At 41.1% G+C, this 20955-nt stretch overlaps 2 protein-coding genes across 2 annotated transcripts; both read right to left on the bottom strand.

Moving 5' to 3' along the window:
- Positions 1 to 745: 745 nt before the first annotated feature.
- Positions 746 to 1252, bottom strand: LOC145414209 (uncharacterized; the record flags this gene model as incomplete). The annotated part of the gene is made up of 1 exon (XM_080283785.1): positions 746 to 1252. A coding segment is annotated over one exon (507 nt), but the record flags the coding sequence as incomplete, so codon positions are not given.
- Positions 1253 to 14599: 13347 nt separating this feature from the next.
- LOC145414208 (uncharacterized) lies at positions 14600 to 20873 on the bottom strand. The gene is made up of 4 exons (XM_080283784.1): positions 20855 to 20873; positions 16661 to 16759; positions 15180 to 15235; positions 14600 to 15112 (listed from the first exon to the last, which is right to left on the bottom strand). Exons 1-4 carry the CDS (start codon positions 20871 to 20873, stop codon positions 14600 to 14602), a joined length of 687 nt encoding a protein of 228 aa, XP_080139910.1.
- Positions 20874 to 20955: the final 82 nt, after the last annotated feature.

Below are 20955 nucleotides of genomic sequence, written 5' to 3'. Positions count from 1 at the left end.
TAAGTGATTGTTCATGGGAAAAGTTGATGAGTTTGTTTCTTCACCTCTTCACTTTGACATTTCTCGTAAGCGGAATAATACTGAGACGAATCATTTATGTCTTTCTGTGTGATTTATGAAACAAACTGAATGGGAAAGTTCTGGAATGTGCAGTCTATTAATTTCTTTTCATTTCACGAATCTCAGCCACTCCCACAGCTTGAGTCGTTGTTGCATGAAATTCGATAAATCTTAGTTTTAAGAGGGCAATGAGACTTCTTTTTTCTAGTCAAATCAACCCTCCGAAATGACGACACCTGGCCATCAGCTGGGATGAAAGGGTTTGCCGATCTCTCTCAGATTTATGAAAAAAAAAAAAAAAAAAGTGAACTAAGGTGGCTGGATCTTTATTTTTCTTTCTTTTATGTTAAAATGATGGCGCCTGCTGTTTCAGGGACTAATTAAAGCGCTCCAATGGAATCTAGGCGATGCAGGTTTACATCCAAGGAGTGGTTGGGGTTTATTGCAATACCACTCACTGATGAGTGAGGCTGGTCAGTCTCATCTAAATATCAGGCCAACTTGCCTAGCCACGGGCTCCTAGGTTCCTCATGGGGCAACACTGTATTAGATGATGAATGAATGAACATGTAAATAAAACAAAGAGCTAGTGTCATTGTCGTTTTCGGTATTGTTTTATTTCTCTTTCGTATCATTTTAATCATGTGTGCTCCATGTAGATGATAGTTATAGGAGCTGGCTGACTTTACTTTCCGTAGCCGTAGCCACCGAAACCTCCGCCAAATCCTCTTCCAAAGCCACCTCCGAAGCCTCCGAAGCCTCCTCGATGGAAGCCGGGTTCGGGACTGGCTTCGGCTTCCCTCTTGCCTCGGTACAATCCGTAACCACCGAAGCCTCCACCAAAGCCACCAAAGCCGCCTCCGAAGCCTCCTCGGTGAAAGCCGGGTTCGGGACTGGCTTCGGCTTCCCTCTTGCCTCGGTACAATCCGTAACCACCGAAGCCTCCACCAAAGCCACCAAAGCCGCCTCCGAAGCCTCCTCGGTGAAAGCCGGGTTCGGGGTTAGCTTCAGCGCTCCTCTTGCCTCGGTATGCGCCATAGCCACCGAAGCCACCAAACCCACCGAAACCTCCGCCACCGAAGCCGCCAAAGCCTCCACGGTGACCAGGCTCAGCTTCGGCAACTGGCTCAGGCTCGGCGCTGGCAGTGACAGCCAGCAGTAGCACTGCAATGGCGGGAACCTGCAACACAAGATATTATATTGCAACACAATACTTCTGGCTGGGTCTGTGCACTGCTGATGACAGTCAATGCCTGCATTACAATGGAAGTGACTTGCAACACTGTGTAGTACATGGCAACACAACACACACTGACACCTGCAACACAAGGTAGTTTGTAAAAAATCATGCCAGCATCTACAACACAACACAGCATAATGACAATACTGCTACATAATATGTTAATATTTTGCACATCCACTTGTACGTTTTCTACATGCCTGTGAATACTGAATATTTCTTCCGTTGAGTTAGGAGTTAAATGGGCACCATTCGAGCACAACGGCGACGTTTTGCGATATGCTTGCTACCTATCGGTATTATTTTTTTTTTTAACCGACGGTACTGGGTCACACACTTTGACAAGAGCTGTAATGAATGGATATATAAAATTCAATGAACCTTAGTTATGAGATCAGAATGAGTCTCTCTGGTTACTAGCCAAATCGACCTTCCAATTTAACAACAATAATCCCATCAGCAGAGCTGAATGGAGTTACGGTTCTTCCTCAGATTAGAACAAACGCACTGTGCCCACGCTGTCATCTTACTGTGGATCATACTCAAAGTGACTCTGGATATTTCGTAGCGCTTCTTCCTTAACGATTTATTGTGCATATTACACCACAATATCGCATGTTTTTTTCATAAAAGAAAATTTGACAGTATTCAAGGTATAAAAACAACATAGAAGACAATATAAAGATGTACAAAGGAAAATAAATCGCTGAGGAATACGACGCCTGAAATGGTGCTTGAAATACGGCCCTCAGCCACAAGTACTCACTGGATTTAGGCTGAGTCTTACGCATTGTGAACCGTATTACATATCACAGATTGCTTATTACTTCAACGTTTTTAGCAGAGAGAGAGAGAATTCTTTGTTTTGGTTTGGCTCATAGTGAATGCTTTGAACCGAATTCTTATTTTAATCCATTGTTATCTCCAAACGATTTTATTCATCTTAGAGATTTTTCCTTTAAGACTATATCTATCTATCTATAGATAGATAGATAGATATAGAGATATATATAGATATAGATACAGATATAGATATAGATATATACGGTGTTAATAAACCTCTTCACAACTATAGATCCTTCCTAAACGCAATTAATCGCTTCCGGATGGCAGGACTACAAAAGGTAAATACATCATTCAAGTTATTAATCCCCCGTAATCCGATGTCACAGTGGTTCAGTCTGGTTATCTTAAGACGATTTTATTCACCTTCACATGATTTTATTAAGACCGCGACTACTGAACACCAGAACTGTCAAAAACTATCACAGCTTTTTGGTCGGAGGAGAAAAAAAATGTATCTTGCAATTCAGCCTATGACGGAGCTTTCATTAGCCAGAAAGTTCATGGTTACACTGAATGCATGCAGTGCACGTAAGATAGATGTAGCAGCAATGAATCAAACAGCATTAACATTTCTGCACGGAAAATTAGTATTAGAATGTATGTGCTGTCGAAATGGGTGTCTTTCTTGTCAGTCCTTCAGCAAAGACTAACTTACCAGAGACTTCATGGTGCTTGGGTGAGAGGCAAGTGAGGAGTGTGTGGTGAGTGCGCAGTTGCTTCTCTTTATATAGGTGTGAGGCGGCAGTGACAAGGTCTGGTGGCACACGAGGTCCAGTATAAGTACAAGTGTGATATTATTCTCTCTCTCTCTCTCTCGGAGCTTTGTATTTTTTTATGCATCCCCCCATTCCATCACACGTTCCCAGTGCCAAGCCTGTATCCTGCAATCTCTTATTTTATCACATTTTTCTCATTATTTTATACCCATTTATTTTTTATAGGAAAAAGATTGATTGTACTTAAATCTTTAGCTATTAAGGGTAATTACAGCAGCCTATACGTATTAATCCATTTGATCTTTCTAACGTTAGGCCTTTGAACAAGTGGAGTGGGGGGGGGGGAATTCACCCAATATCCTGAGATACAAGACCACGGCACCATCCATTTTCCCGCTGTTACTTCGTATATCCCACAAGGTGTCACTCCAGGTGCTCACTAGGTACTTATTTTACCAACAATCCACAAAGGGTAAATGAACATCTGAGTCGAGCGGGCCAGCTGCCCCAATCGGTAGGCTATTAAAAAAAAAAAAAAAAAAAAAAAAAAATGGGGCCACCAAATACTTAGAAATATACGTGAAAAATATCCCAATTAACAACTTGGCCCAAGAATAATATAGCCTTATATTTGCTTATATCTTACCACTAACGATATTACTCGGGTCACAAACTCACCGCAGCCACAGAGTTACAACCGAGGGCGTGAAGGTATAGGCGCCACCAGATTTATGACTGTCAATTTTGGAACGCCACTGAGGGCACAATATAGACTGCATTCTACTGTAGGGTCGGGCACAAAAATTCACCTAATATATAATCTCTTGTATTCCCACTTTCCTTTTGCTTGCTAACATTCTCAGGTCGTGAGCGGCATGAGGCAAGGAATGTTGTTCAAAGGACTTTGGTTCTACCCAAACAGGATTCTCTGTGATATGATGCGTCAAGGGGAAAGTGACAAATATAGTGTATGAAGTGGAAGCGGTGAAACAGTAGCCAACTTTTCCTTAACTACATATAACACCATTAGCAACAAGATAGAGAGATCACGCTTTTTTATTTTAATTTTCCATCAAGTCTTTCAGTAATGACGTTAAAATTGGGGGTCTGTCATCCCCTTGTCAAACTTAGGTTTATCCCCTTGAACCCCGTGACGTATTTCTTTTTATTCTTGTTCCTGCCTGTCAGTTTGATTTAGCTCAAGAGAGATTTTTTGAACTTGAAGGTTAGGTATAGCTTTCATTGACCCCTTCATTACTATGCCATCTCATCCAAGCTTATAATCTTCTGCCAGTAGCACGAATCGGATATAGATGATGATGATGATGATGACGATGATGGTGATGACTGATATCTTGTAAGACGAGGTTAAGAAGACGGCCGGGCCTTTTTTTTTTTCCATAACCTGACAGTTTTTTTTTCTTTCTTTTTTTTTTAGCTCGAGGTATAGGATTAATAACCCGTTCCCTGAGTCCCAGGAGTCCTGTTACTTTATCTCAGCCCACCATACCAGTCATTCCTGTGTGTCCCCTGTTGATAATGACTCAGTATTGGCAACATAGCCTTTAATACCGCTGATATTCTTCCTGTAAAATAAGACCTATTGATATATATTGGGTGACAAATGTAAAGCCTAACGGTGAATAAATAATACTAATAGAATAATCCATTATATCTTCTGTATCCTATTATGGCTGGCCAGATTGAAAGCGTATTTATTCTCTTATCCACTTCACCCTGATTATGCACTTTTCATTTTAATCTTGTTCTCCCTAGACGATGTTATTAAGCTCAACAAAGACCTTTCAAACTGGAGGGGATAGATGCAGCCTTTATAAACCCCTTCATACTGTGGGGCTCTGGTAACTTATGGAGTATCGCCTGGAAACGATCCTGAAGAAGTTTATTGCTGGGGTTTATCTCATCCTTTGAAAAGTCGTCTATTAGTTTGAATAAAATTACTCGAGTGCGTCCTCTGCTGAGAAGTGGTGATTCCAGGGCGTGTTATCAACCTTTTTGCAACTAGGATTTGTCAGCCTAGAGTATCGCCTGATATTTGCATAATTATAATAAAGACCGTTGTAGTTGTATAGAAATAAGGTAGTTGACCGGAGAAGAGGAGAAAGACCAAAACCAAGGTGGAGAGGTAAGATGCATGAGGTAGGGTGGTGGTATGTCGTGAGAAGGGTCGTTACTAAACAGTAATACAAATGCCTGTAATTACGTCCAGATCACACCTCACAGAATTCGGCGTCATGCAGTAGATGCAAATACTGATAAATGTCTTTTATGAACAAAGCCGTTTGACATTTGCCCCCCAGATAACTAATTGCGTCCATTGCAGAAACCGGCTGAACTGATTGCGCATTTAGCCATTCAACTGCTACGATTTATCTCAGCTGAAGAGATTTGTCTGGTGTTTGCCTGAATGTAATGCATGTGTTAAGCCAGAAGTTACCACGGTGAAACCATTTGCATTTCTTTCTTCCTTTCTCTTGTTTTCAGTTACAAGACGATTTCATTCACCTTATGAGAACCCGTTGGGATTGAAGGGGTACATGAAGGCTGTATCTAATCCAATGGTTTCCAGCCTTTTATAATTTTCGCCCTCTTTCACTGAATGACACGTTCCCTACCCCTCCTTCCTCAAATACTGTATTTTACTGGCATAGTTGGCACATGTCAATAAATATCATAGATTCTTAATCTTTGAAATTGTTTATATATTCAGATAACTAGATTTCTTATTCATATCTGAAATACTTTCTCCATATTTGGAAGTTTCTGAATTCCATCATAATTCATACTTTTGAAATATAATCACCCTCTTTATCAATCCTTCGCCCCCCCCCCCACCCAGGCAGCCCATCGTGTCCCCCTAACGGGGGGCGCCCCACAGGTTGAAAACCATTGATCTAATCCCTCCCGATTGAAATATGTCCTAATCTGAATAAGATCGTCCAGAGACAGTATGAATAGATTTTAAATAATTACTGGACGGATAAAATTCGCTAGAAAGGACCACTGTTGAGGCTCATGCATTATTTCCTTCTTGCTTATTGCTACCGCTCTTGTGGCTCCAGGTTCATTGAATGTGAACTCAGTGGACGTCATGAACTTATTTTTGGGGAGAAAATATTTTTTAAAAAGTTAGGTGAGGTTAGGTTAGTCATTAATAATTAGGTTTGTTCATAATAATAAATAATATCTAAGTGTAACATTCATCTCCTTGATCCACTCGTAGAAAAATACAGCTATGATGGATAAAGGACGCGTGCCACCCTCAAACCACGTTCCTTTGCTGACAGTAATCCACTCGCTGCAGCCGCGTTTAGAGCAGCGCCACTGAGCAGATCCACCACCAGTCCTTATGTTCATCTAATGCTTACGGCTGCATAACTTAGATTTTGGACCTTTTGTGTTTATACTTGAATATTATTTGTTATTATTATTAACTAACCTATTTTATTATTATTAACCTAATCATATTAGTGTATTATCTAACCAAACATTACCTAATCTAGCATAACCTGACCTAACCTAGCTTTTTAGAAAATTATTTCTGCTAAAAAAAATGTTTAAATTTATCAGCCTGAAAAGAGTGTATAAATGACTATATTACATAATAATGGGTGAACGTGCACCAAGCACAAAAGATCCCCTTTGGGAAATTGCATTCTGTTTACATTTTGCACTGATTTCGTTTAATCAGTCAATAGCTGGAGTCAGTCTTTTCTCCCAGATACTCCACGAACCCAACTCCAATCCCTCCATGCCGTTCTCCACCATCTCTGGCCTACTCCGCTACCCCCACCCATCCTTTACCCTCCAACACTGCTACCACATGATAATTATTACTAGCGATCGAGCGATGCGAAGCCAGCAAGCGTTGCAAGCTATGTTTACGTTCAACTGAGAAATGAGCGTCCCGACAAGATCCGGCCCGGCCCGACTGCAATGGTTTTCAGAGGCAAATAACTTTTCAACTGTGTGAGAAAAAGAAGAGATTCTTTCAGCAAGTAGTAGATACATTCAGTAAATTTTGTTTTTAGCTATATATCTGCTCATGACGCCAAAGAAACCCCTTGGAATCCGAATTTTCCAAAGGAATGTACCGAGGACTTCAATTGGCATGCTTCACGAAGAAATCGAAGGTTTTCATTTTCTGTAGCAGCATCTTAAAATTTACACCATAATAAAATGTTACAGCTTCTGATACCCTGTATTTTGCATTGCTCTGCTACGTCGCTGATGATTATTTGAGTTTCATTAACCTTTTCTCAAGGGGGAGAATTTATTTTGTTGAGTAAGATAGCCTAACCGTAGGGTAAACAAAAGATTATTGACGTCTTTGAAATAAGGGTATTGAATCGTTCTTAAATATCAATCCTATTCCTCACTCCCAGCTGAATAAAATCGTCTGTTGTTAGCTGGAATAGAATACTGGAGTTTTCCCGACCCTGGAAGAGCTATTGGTTCAAGTATTAACACTCCCGGGCTCCTGTGACTCCCTCTAAGATTAAATCGTATGGCGTTACCTGACCTACAGTGCTAATGCTAGAATGGTTTCGACAGTGACAAAAACAAAACCATTCTAACACGATGATAATTCTTTTGTATATCTAATTCCTGCTTCCACCAGATGATTTCATTTAGAGCATAGGTGACTGTTCATGGGAAAAGTTGATGAAGAGTTTGTTTCGTCACCCCTTCACTATGACATTTCTCCTAAGCGGAATAATACTGTGATACGAATCAGTTGTGTCTTTGTGTGTGATTTATGAAACAAACTGAATGGAAAACTTCTGGAATCTTCAGTCTGTTAATTTCTTTTCATTTCACGAATCTCAGCCACTCCCACAGCTTAAGTCGTGGTAGCATGAAATTCGATAAATCTTAGTTTTAAGAGGGCAATGAGACTCCTTTTTTCTAGTCTAATCAACCCTCCGAAATGACGACACCTGTCCATCAGCTGGGATGAAAGGGTTTGGCGATCTTTCTGAGATTTAAGAAAAAAAAAAAGTGAACTAAGGTGGCTGTATCGGTTTTTTTTTAATGTTAAAATGATGGCGCCTGCTGGTTCAAGGGGTAATTAAAGCGCTCCAATGGGATAGACCCGATGCAGGTTTACATCCAAGGGATTGTTAGGGTTTATTGCAGTACCACTAACGGATGAGTGAGGCTGGTCACTCTCATCTTAAATATCAGGCCAACTTGCCAAGCCCCGGGCTCCTAGGTTCCTCATGGGGCAACATTGTATTACATGATGAGTGAATGAACATGTAAATGAAACAAAGAGATAGTGTCATTATCATTTTCGGTATTTTTTTTATTTCTCTTTCGTATCATTTTAATCATGTGTGCTCCATGTAGATGACAGTTATAGGAGCTGGCTGACTTTACTTTCCGTAGCCGTAGCCACCGAAACCTCCGCCAAATCCTCTTCCAAAGCCACCTCCGAAGCCTCCGAAGCCTCCTCGATGGAAGCCGGGTTCGGGACTGGCTTCGGCTTCCCTCTTGCCTCGGTACAATCCGTAACCACCGAAGCCTCCTCCCAAGCCTCCACCAAAGCCGCCTCCGAAGCCTCCTCGGTGAAAGCCGGGTTCGGGACTGGCTTCGGCTTCCCTCTTGCCTCGGTACAATCCGTAACCACCGAAGCCTCCACCAAAGCCACCAAAGCCGCCTCCGAAGCCTCCTCGGTGAAAGCCGGGTTCGGGGTTAGCTTCAGCGCTCCTCTTGCCTCGGTATGCGCCATAGCCACCGAAGCCACCAAACCCACCGAAACCTCCGCCACCAAAGCCGCCAAAGCCTCCACGGTGACCAGGCTCAGCTTCGGCAACTGGCTCAGGCTCGGCGCTGGCAGTGACAGCCAGCAGTAGCACTGCAATGGCGGGAACCTGCAACACAAGATAATATATTGCAACACAATACTTCTGGCTGGGTCTCTGCACTGCTGATGACAGTGAATGCCTGCACTATAATGGAAGTGACTGGCAACACTGTGTAGTTCATGGCACCTAAAACACAAGGTAGTTTGTAACAAATCATGCCAGCACCTACAACATAACACAGCATAATGACAATACTGCTGCATAATATGTTAATATTTTGCACATCCACTTGTATATTTTCTAAATGTATGTGAATATTGAACATTTCTTCCGTTAAGTTAGGAGTTGAATGGGTACCATTCGAGCACAACGGCGTCGTCTTGCGGTATGCTTGCTACCTATCGTTATTTTTTTTTACCCGACGGGACTGGGTTACACAGCTTCCTTAGAGCTGTAAGTCATGGTTACATAAAATTTAATGAACCTTAGTTATGAGATCAGAATGAGTCTCCCTGGTTACTAGTCAAATCGACCCTCCCATTTAACAACAATTAACCCATCAACAGAGCTGAAAGGAGTTACGGTTCTTCCTCAGGTTAGAACAAACGCACTATACCCACGCTGTCATCTTACTGTGGATCGCACTTTAAGTGGCTTTGGATATTTCGTAGCTCTTGTTCCTTAACAATTTGTTGTGGACATTGCGTTTCAATATCGCACGTCGTTTCTTAATGGAAAATCTCAGAATATAAAAGCTATAAAAACAAATTAGAAGACAATATAAAGATGTAAGAAACAAAATAAATCGCTGAGGAATACGACGCCACAAGTGCTGCTTGAAATACGGCCCTCAGCCACAAGTACACACAGGGTTCAGGCTAAGTCTTATGCATTATGACCCGTATTACATATCGGAGATTGCTTATTATTTCAACCCTTTTTAGTAGTAAGAGAGAGAGAGAGAGAGAGAGAGAGAGAATTCTTTGTCTTGGTTTGGCTCTTAGTTAATGCCTTGAACCGATTTCTTATTTTAATCCATTCTCATCTCCAAACGATTTTATTCATCTTAAGAGGTTTTTCCTTTAGGATAATATATATATGGTGTTAATAAAACTCTTCACTACTGTAGATCCTTCCTAAACGGAATTAATCGCTTGCGGATGGCAGGACTACAAACGGTAAATACATTATTGAAATTATTAATCCCCGTAATCCGATGAGATAGTGATTCATTCTGGTTATCTTCAGACGATTTTATTCAGCTTCACATGATTGTATTAAGACCGCGCCTACTGAACACCAGTACTTTCAAAAACTATCACAGTGATTTGGTCGAGGAGAAAAAAAATTATGTATATTGCAATCCAGCCTATGGCGGAGCTTACATTACCATGAGAGTTCAATTACATTGAATGCACGTAGCACACGTAAGATTGATGTAGCAGCAATGAATAAAATATCACTAATATTTCTTGTACAAGGAATATTAGTGTTAGAATGTATGTGCTGTCGGGATGGGTGCCTTTCTTGTCAGTCCCTCAGCAAAGACTAACTTACGAGTGACTTCATGGTGCTTGGGTGAGAGGCAAGTGAGGAGTGCGCAGTGAGTGTGCAGTTGCTTCTCTTTATATAGGTGTGAGGCGGAAGTTTCAAGGTCTGGTGGCACACGAGGGCCTGTATAATATAAGTGTGACTTTTATTATCTCTCTCTCTCTCTCTCTGTCTCTCTCTCTCTTTCTTTCTCTCTCTCTCTCTCGGAGCCAAGTATTTTTTTTATGGATCCCACCATTCCATCACACGTTCCCTGTGACAATCCTGTATCCTGCTGTCTCTTATTTTATCACATTATTTTTATACCTATATATTTTGATAGAAGGGCTGATTGTACGTAAATCTTAAGCTGTTAACGGGAATTACGGCAGCCTGTACGTATTAATCCATTTGATCTTTCTACGTTAGGCCTTTAAACCCGTGGCTGGGAAGGGGGGGGGGGTACTCTTCACCCAATATCCTGGGATATAAGACCACTGCATCATCCAGGTTAACGCAATTATATCCGACAAGGTTTCACTCCAGGTACTTATTAGTTACTCATTTTACCAACTATCCACAGAGGGTGAATGGACATCTGAGTCGAGTGGGCCAGCTGCCCGTATCGGTAGACTATTACGCTATTTTAAAACAAATCTGGGACACCAAATAAGTAGAAATATACTTAAAAAATATCCTAATTAACAACTTGACCCAAGAAAATATAGCCGTATATTTGCTTATAGCTTACGACGAACGATATTACTCGGGTCACAAACTCACCGCAGCCACAGAGTTACAACCGAGGGCGTGAAGGTATAGGCGCCACCAGATTTATAATTGTCAACTTTGGAACGCCAGTGAGGGCAGAATATAGACTGCATTCTACTGTAGGGTCGGGTACAAAAATTCACCTAATACATAATCTCTTGTATTCCCTCTTTCCTCTTGCTTGCTAACATTCTCAGGCAGAGAGAGGCATGAGGCAGGGAATGTTGTTCAAAGGACTTTGGTTCTACCCAAACAGGATTCCCTGTGGTATGATGCGTCAAGGGGAAAGTGACAAACATTGTGTATGAAGTGGAAGCGGTGAAGCAGTAGGCAACTTATCCTTAAGTATATATAACACCATTAGCAACAAGATAGAGAGATCACGCTTTTTTTATTTCAATTTTCTATCAAGTCTTTCAATAATGACGTTAAAAATTGGGGGTCTTTCATCCCCTTGTCGAACTTACGTTTATCCCCTTGAACCCCGTGACGTATTTCTTTTTATTCTTGTTCCTGCCTGTCAGTTTGATTTAGCTTAAGAGAGATTTTTTGAACTTGAGGGTTAGGTATAGCTTTCATTGACCCCTTCATTACTATGCCACTCATCCAAGCTTATAATTGTCTGCCAGTATCAGGAATCGGATGTAGATGATGATGATGATGACGATGATAATAATGACTGATATCTTGAAAGACGAGGTTAAGAAGACGGGCAGTACTCTTTTTTTTTTTTTCACTTTTTTTTTTTTTTCAGCTCGAGGTATAGGCTTAATAACGCGTTCCCTGAGTCCCAGGAGTCCTATTACTTTACCTCAGCCCACCATACCAGTCATTCCTGTGTGTCCTCTCCTGATAATGACTCAGTATTTGCAACAGAGCCTTTAATACCACTCATGTTCTTCCTGTAAAATAGGACATTGATATTTATTGGGTGACAAATGTAAAGCCTAACGGTGAATAAATAATACTAATAAAATATTCCATTATATCTTGTTTATCCAATTATGGCTGGCCAGATCGAGAGCGTATTTATTCTCTTATCCACTTCCTCCCGATTATGCACTTTTTATTTTAATCTTGTTATCCCTTGACGATATTATTAAGCTCAACAAAGACCTTTCGAACTGGAGGGGATAGATGCAGCCTTTATAAACCTCTCCATACTGTGGGGCTCTGGTAACTTGTGGAGCATCGCCCGCTAAAGCGACTGAAGAGGTTTATTACTGGGGTTTATCTTAGCCTTTGAAATATCGTCTATACGTTTGAAAAAAATTACACTAGTGCGTCCACTGCGGAGAACGGTGATTGGAGGGCGTATTATCAACCTTTTCACAACTAGGATTAGTCAGCCAGATATTTGCCTATTATAATGAAGTCCGTTGTACTTCTATAGAAATAAGCTAGTTGACCGAAGAAGGAGAGAAAGACAGAAACCAAGGTGAAGAGGTACGATGCATGAGGGAGGGTGGTGGTGTGTCGTGATAAGGGTCGTTAGTAAATTGGAACACAAATGCCTGTAATTATGTCCAGATCACTCCTCATGGAATTCGGCGTCATGCAATAGATGCAAATACTGATAGATGTCCTTTATGAACAGAGCCGTTTGACATTTGCCCCCCAGAAAACTAATTGCGTCCATTCCAGCAACCAGCCGAACTGGGAGCGCATTTAGCCTTTCAACTGCTACGGTTTATCTCAGCTGAAGAGATTTGTCTGGTGTTTGCCTGAAAGTAATACATATGTGAGGCCAGAGCAGAGAAGTTACCTTTTTAGAAAATATTTCTCCCCAAAAATAAGTTCAAATTTTGAATCAACCTAAACAAAATTGTATAAATAACGAGATTACATAATAATGGAGAACGTCCACCATGCACAAGAGATCCTCTTTGGGAAATTGCATCCTATTTACATTTTGCATAGATTTCGTTTTATCAGTCAGTACCTAGAGTCAATCTTTTCTCCCATATACTCGGCTAATCCCACTCCAATCCCTCCATTCCGTCCCCCACCTTCTCTGGCCTACTCCGCTACCCCCACCCACCTTTATCCTCCAACACTGTTACCACATGATAATCATTACTACCGAGCGAGCAAAGCAAACCCAGCAAGCATAGCGAAACTATGTTTACGTACAACTGAGAAATGAGCGCCCCGAATCGACCAGGCCCGGGCCAACTGCAATGGTTTTCAGAGGCTAATAACTTTTCGACTGTGTGAGATAAAGAAGTGATTCTTTCGGCAAGTAGTAGATACATTCAGTAAATTTTGTTTTTAGCTATATATCTACTCATGACACCAAAGAAACCCCTTGGAGTCCGAATTTTCCAAGGGAACGTACGAGGGCTTCAGTTGACATGCTTCACGATGAAATCGAAGATTTTCATTTTCTGTAGCAGCATTATAAAATATGCACTATAATAAAATCTTACAGCTTCTGATACCCTATATTTTTCAATACTACGTCATTGATGATTATTTGGGTTTCATTAACGCTTTCACTAGGAGTAGAATTTATTTAGTTGAGAAAGATAGCTTAACCGTAGGGAGAACAAAATTTGATTAACGTCTTCGAACTGAGGGTATTGAAGCGTTCTTAAATATCAATCCTATGCCTCACTCCCAGCTGAATCAAATCGTCTGGTGTTAGCTGGAGTAGAATGCTGGACTTTTCCCGACCCTGGAAGAGTTATTGGTTCAGGTACGAACACTCCCGGGCTCATTTGACTCCCTCTATGATTAAATCGTATGGCGCTACCTGAACTACAATGGTTTCGACAATGACGAAAGCAAAACCATTCTAACACGATGACATAATTCTTGTGTATCTAATTCCTGCTTCCACCATATGATTTTATTTAGAGCATAAGTGATTGTTCATGGGAAAAGTTGATGAGTTTGTTTCTTCACCCCTTCACTATGACATTTCTCGTAAGCGGAATAATACTGTGAGACGAATCATTTATGTCTTTGTGTGTGATTTATGAAACAAACTGAATGGGAAAGTTCTGGAATCTGCAGTCTATTAATTTCTTTTCATTTCACGAATCTCAGCCACTCCCACAGCTTGAGTCGTTGTTGCATGAAATTCGATAAATCTTAGTTTTAAGAGGGCAATCAGGCTCCTATTTTCTAGTCAAATCAACCCTCCTAAATGACGACACCTGGCCATCAGCTGTGATGAAAGGGTTTGCCGATCTCTCTCAGATTTATGGGGAAAAAAAAAAGAAAAGTGAACTAAGGTGGCTGGATTTTTTTTTTTTTTTTTTATAAAATGATGACGCCTGCTGTTTCAGGGGGAAATTAAAGCGTTCCAGTGGGATCGGGCCGATGCAGGTTTACATCCAAGGAGTGGTTGGGGTTTATTGCAACACCTTTCACTGATGAGAGAGGCTGGTCAGTCTCATCTAAATATCAGGCACACTTGCCTACCCACGGGCTCCTAGGTTCCTCATGGGGCAACACTGTATTAGATGATGAATGAATGAACATGTAAATAAAACAAAGAGCTAGTGTCATTGTCGTTTTCGGTATTGTTTTATTTCTCTTTCGTATCATTTTCATCATGTGTGCTCCATGTAGATGATAGTTATAGGAGCTGGCTGACTTTACTTTCCGTAGCCGTAGCCACCGAAACCTCCGCCAAATCCTCTTCCAAAGCCACCTCCGAAGCCTCCGAAGCCTCCTCGATGGAATCCGGGTTCGGGACTGGCTTCGGCTTCCCTCTTGCCTCGGTACAATCCGTAACCACCGAAGCCTCCACCGAAACCTCCACCAAAGCCGCCTCCGAAGCCTCCTCGGTGAAAGCCGGGTTCGGGACTGGCTTCGGCTTCCCTCTTGCCTCGGTACAATCCGTAACCACCGAAGCCTCCACCAAAGCCACCAAAGCCGCCTCCGAAGCCTCCTCGGTGAAAGCCGGGTTCGGGGTTAGCTTCAGCGCTCCTCTTGCCTCGGTATGCGCCATAGCCACCGAAGCCACCAAACCCACCGAAACCTCCGCCACCAAAGCCGCCAAAGCCTCCACGGTGACCAGGCTCAGCTTCGGCAACTGGCTCAGGCTCGGCGCTGGCAGTGACAGCCAGCAGTAGCACTGCAATGGCGGGAACCTGCAACACAAGATACTATATTGCAACACAATACTTCTGGTTGGGTCTCTGCACTGCTGATGACAGTGAATGCCTGCATTACAATGGAAGGGACGTGCAACACAGTGTAGTACATGGCAACACAACACACACTGACACCTGCAACACAAGGTAGTTTGTAAAAAATCATGCCAGCATCTACAACACAACACAGCATAATGACAATACTGCTACATAATATGTTAATATTTTGCACATCCACTTGTACGTTTTCTACATGCATGTGAATATTGAATATTTCTTCCGTTAAGTTAGGAGTTAAATGGGTACCATTCGAGCACAACGGCGACGTTTTGCGATATGCTTGCTACCTATCGTTATTCTTTTTTTTTTTTTAATCGATGGAACTGGATCACACAGTTTGACAACAGCTGTAATGAATGGATATATAAAATTCAATGAACCTTAGATATGAGATGAGAACGAGTCTCCCTGGTTACTAGCCAAATCGATCTTCCAATTTAACAACAATAATCCTATCAACAGAGCTGAGGAGAGATACGGTTCTTCGTCAGATTAGAATGAACGCACTGTACCCACGCTGTCATCTTACTGTGGATCATACTCAAAGTGACTCTGGATATTTCGTAGCGCTTCTTCCTTAACGATTTATTGTGCATATTACATCACAATATCGCATGTTTTTTTCATAAAAGATAATTTAACAGTATTCAAGGTATAAAAACAACATAGAAGACAATATAAATATGTATAAAGGAAAATTAATCGCTGAGGAATACGACGCCTGAAATGCTGCTTGAAATACGGCCCTGAGCCACAAGTACTCACTGGATTTAGGCTGAGTCTTACACATTATGAACCGTATTACATATCACAGATTGCTTATTACTTCAACGTTTTTAGCAGAGAGAGAGTGAGAGAATTCTTTATTTGGTTTGGCTCGTAGTGAATGCTTTGAACCGAATTCTTAATTTAATCCATTCCTATCTCCAAACGATTTTATTCATCTTAGAGATTTTTCCTCTAAGACTATATATATCTATGTATAAATAGAGAAATATAGAGAGATATATAGATATAGATACAGATACAGATATAGATATATACGGTGTTAATAAATCTCTTTACAACTATAGATCTTTCCTAAACGCAATTAATGGCTTCCGGATGGCAGGACTACAAAAGGTAAATATATCATTGAAGTTATTAATCCCCGTAATCCGATGTCACAGTGGTTCAGTCTGGTTATCTTCAGACGATTTTATTCACCTTCACATGATTTTATTAAGACCGCGCCTACTGAACACCAGAACTGTCAAAAACTATCACAGCTATGGTCGTATGAAAAAAATATATATATATATCTTGAATTCAGCCTATGGCGGAGCTTTCATTAGCCTGAAAGTTCATGGTTGCACTGAATGCATGCAGTGCACGTAAGATAGATGTAGCAGCAATGAATCAAACGGCATTAACATTTCTGCACGGAAAATTAGTGTTAGAATATATGTCCTGTCGGAGTGGGTGTCTTTCTTGTCAGTCCCTCAGCAAAGACTAACTTACCAGAGACTTCATGGTGCTTGGGTGAGAGGCAAGTGAGGAGTGTGTGGTGAGTGCGCAGTTGCTTCTCTTTATATAGGTGTGAGGCGGCAGTGACAAGGTCTGGTGGCACACGAGGTCCAGTATAACTACAAGTGTGATATTATTCATTCTCTCTCTCTCTCTCTCTCTCTCTCTCTCTCGGAGCTTTGTACTTTTTTATGTATCCCCCCATTCCAACACACGTTCCCAGTGCAAAGCCTGTATCCTGCAATCTCTTATTTTATCACGTTTTTCTCATTATTTTTTACCCATTTATTTTTTATAGGAAAAAGATTGATTGTACTTAAATCTTTAGCTGTTAAGGGTAATTACAGCAGCCTATACGAATTAATCCATTTGATCTTTCTAACCTTAGGCCTTTGAACACGTGGAGGAGGGGGGGGGGAAGAATTCACCCAATATCCTGAGATACAAGACCACTGCATCATCCAGTTTATCGCAATTATATCCCACAATGTGTCACTCCAGGTGCTCACTAGGTACTTATTTTACCAACAGTCCACAAAGGGTACATGGACATCTGAGTCGAGTGGGTCAGCTGCCCGAATCGGGAGGCTATTAAGCTGTTAAAAAAAAAAAAAAAAAATGGGCTACCAGATATGTAGAAATATACGTGAAAAATATCCCTATTAACAACTTGGGCCAAGAATAATATAGCCGTATATTTTCTTATAGCTTATGTCGAACGACTTTACTCGTGTCACAAACTCACCGCAGCCACAGAGTTACAACCGAGGGCGTGAAGGTATAGGTGCCACCAGATTTATGACTGTTAATTTTGGAACGCCAGTGAGGGCAGAATATAGATTGTATTCTAATGTAGGGTCGGGCACAAAAATTCACCTAATACATAATATCTTGTATTCCCTCTTTCCTCTTGCTTGCTAACATTCTCAGGCAGAGAGAGGCATGAGGCAAGGAATGTTCAAAGGACTTTGGTTCTACCCATACAGGATTCTCTGTGGTATGATGCGTCAAGGGGAAAGTGACAAACATTGTGTATGAAGTGGAAGCGGTGAAACGGTAGGCAACCTATCCTTAACTACATATAACACCATTAGCAACAAGATAGAGAGATCCCGCTTTTTTATTTTAATTTTCCATCAAGTCTTTCAGTAATGACGTTAAAATTGGGGGTCTGTCATCCCCTTGTCCAACTTAGGTTTATCCCCTTGAACCCCGTGACGTATTTCTTTTTATTCTTGTTCCTGCCTGTCAGTTTGATTTAGCTTAAGAGAGATTTTTTGAACTTGAGGAGTTAGGTATAGCTTTCATTGACCCCTTCATTACTATGCCACTCATCCAAGCTTATAATCGTCTGCCAGTAGCACGAATCGGATATAGATGATGATGATGATGATGACGATGATGGTGATGACTGATATCTTGGAAGACGAAGTTAAGAAGACGGCCAGTCCGTTTTTTTTTTTTTTTTTTTTCACACTGACATTTTTTTTTTTTTTTTTCAGCTCGAGGTATAGGGTTAATAACGCGTTCCCTGAGTCCCAGGAGTCATATTACTTTACCTCAGCCCACCATACCAGTCATTCCTGTGTGTCCTCTCTTGATAATGACTCAGTATTGGCAACATAGTCATTAATACCGCTTATGTTCTTCCTGTAAAATAGGACATTGATATTTATTGGGTTACAAATGTAAAGCCTAACGGTGAATAAATAATACTAATAAAATACTCGATTATATCTTGTTTATCCAATTATGGCAGGCCAGATCAGAAGCGTATTTATTCTTTAATCCACTTCACCCCGATTATGCACTTTTCATTTTAATTTTATTCTCCCTAGACGATGTTATTAAGCTCAACAAAGACCTTTTGAACTGGAGGGGATAGATGCAGCCTTTATAAACCTCTCCATACTGTGGGGCTCTGGTAACTTGTGGAGCATCGCCCGCAAAAGCGACTGAAGAGGTTTATTGCTGGGGTTTATCTCATCCTTTGAAAAATCATCTATACGTTTGAAAAAAATTACACTAGTGCGTCCACTGCGGAGAACTGGTGATTGGAGGGCGTATTATCAACGTTTTCACAACTAGGATTAGTCAGCCAGATATTTGCCTATTATAATGAAGTCCGTTGTAGTTCCATAGAATTAAGCTAGTTAACCGAAGAAGGAGAAAAAGTCAGAGACCAAGGTGGAGAGGTACGATGCATGAGGGAGGGTGGTAGCGTGTCGTGAGATGGGTCATTACTAAATTGGAACACAAATGCCTGTAATTACGTCCAGATCACTCCTCACAGAATTCGGCGTCATGCAGTAGATGCATATACTGATAGATGTCTTTTATGAACAAAGCCATTTGACATTTGCCCCCCGAAAACTAACTGCGTCCATTCCAGCAACCAGCCGAACTGGGAGCACATTTATCCTTTCAACTGCTACGGTTTATCTCAGGTGAAGAGATTTGTCTGGTGTTTGCCTGAATGTAATACATATGTGAGGCCAGAGCAGAGAAGATACCTTTTTAGAAAAATATTTCTCCCCAAAAATAAGTTCAAATTTAGAATCAACCTAAACAAAATTGTATAAATAACGAGATTACATAATAATGGAGAACGTCCACCATGCACAAGAGATCCTCTTTGGGAAATTGCATCCTATTTACATTTTGCATAGATTTCGTTTTATCAGTCAATAGCTAGAGTCAGTCTTTTTTCCCATATACTCGGCTAATCCCACTCCAATCCCTCCATTCCGTCCCCCACCTTCTCTGGCCTACTCCGCTACCCCCACCCACCTGTATCCTCCAACACTGTTACCACATGATAATTATTACTACCGAGCGAGCAAAGCGAAGCCAACAACCATAGCGAAACTATGTTTACGTACCGTACAACTGAGAAATGAGCGCCCCGAATCGACCAGGCCCGGTCCGACTGCAATGGTTTTCAGAGGCTAATAACTTTTCGACTGTGTGAGATAAAGATGGGATTCTTTCGGCAAGTAGTATATACATTAAGTAAATTTTGTTTTTAGCAATATATCTACTCATGACACCAAAGAAACCCCTTGGAATCCGAATTTTCCAAGGGAACGTACGAGGGCTTCATTTGACATACTTCACGATGAAATCGAAGATTTCATTTTCTGTAGCAGCATTTTAAAATACACACTATAATAAAATCTTACAGCTTCCGATACCCTGTATTTTTCAATACTATACTACGTAATTGATGATTATTTGGGTTTCATTAACGCTTTCACTAGGAGTAGAATTTATTTAGTTGAGAAAGATAGCCTAACCGTAGGGAGAACAAAACTTGATTGACGTCTTCGAACTGAGGGTATTGAAGCGTTCTTAAATATCAGTCCTATTCCTCACTCCCAGGTGAATCAAATCGTCTGGTGTTAGCTGGAGTAGAATGCTGGACTTTTCCCGACCCTGGAAGACTTATTGGTTCAGGTACGCACACTCCCGAGCTCATTTGACTCCCTCTATGATTAAATCGTATGGCGCTACCAGAACTACAATGGTTTCGACAATGACGAAAGCAAAACCATTCTAACACGATGACATAATTCTTATGTATCTAATTCCTGCTTCCACCATATGATTTTATTTAGAGCATAACTGATTGTTCATGGGAAAAGTTGATGAGTTTGTTTCTTCACCTCTTCACTATGACATTTCTCGTAAGCGGAATAATACTGTGAGACGAATCATTTATGTGTTTTTGTGTGATTTATGAAACAAACTGAATGGGAAAGTTCTGGAATCTGCAGTCTATTAATTTCTTTTCATTTCACGAATCTCAGCCACTCCCACAGCTCACGTCGTTGTTGCATGAAATTCGATAAATCTTAGTTTTAAGAGGGCAATCAGACTCCTTTTTTCTAGTCAAATCAACCCTCCTAAATGACGACACCTGGCCATCAGCTGTGATGAAAGGGTTTGCCGATCTCTCTCAGATTTATGGGGGGAAAAAAAAAAAAAGTGAACTAAGGTGGCTGGATCTTTTTTTTTAATGTTAAAATGATCACGCCTGCTGTTTCAGGGGGAAATTAAAGCGTCCCAGTGGGATCGGGCCGATGCAGGTTTACATCCAAGCAGTGGTTGGGGTTTATTTCAACACCACTCACTGATCAGTGAGGCTGGTCAGTCTCATCTAAATATCAGGCATACTTGCCTACCCACGGGCTCCTAGGTTCCTCATGGGGCAACACTGTATTAGATGATGAATGAATGAACATGTAAATAAAACAAAGAGCTAGTGTCATTGTCGTTTTCGGTATTGT

Source organism: Coenobita brevimanus, chromosome 98 (genome assembly GCF_032717465.1).
Source record: "Coenobita brevimanus isolate Jiangsu-jjx chromosome 98, ASM3271746v2, whole genome shotgun sequence".
Lineage (NCBI taxonomy): Eukaryota > Metazoa > Arthropoda > Malacostraca > Decapoda > Coenobitidae > Coenobita > Coenobita brevimanus.
This window is presented reverse-complemented; position numbering and strand designations above follow the sequence as displayed.

Excerpts from the sequence above, each read along its gene's own strand:
- LOC145414208 (XM_080283784.1), bottom strand. Across the intron at positions 15,236-16,660 it reads CAAGCACCATGAAGTCTCTG|GTGTCAGTGTGTGTTGTGTT; the intron begins GTAAGTTAGTCT and ends CTTGTGTTGCAG. Across the intron at positions 15,113-15,179 it reads TGTTGCACGTCCCTTCCATT|TATCTTGTGTTGCAGGTTCC; the intron begins GTAATGCAGGCA and ends GTTGCAATATAG.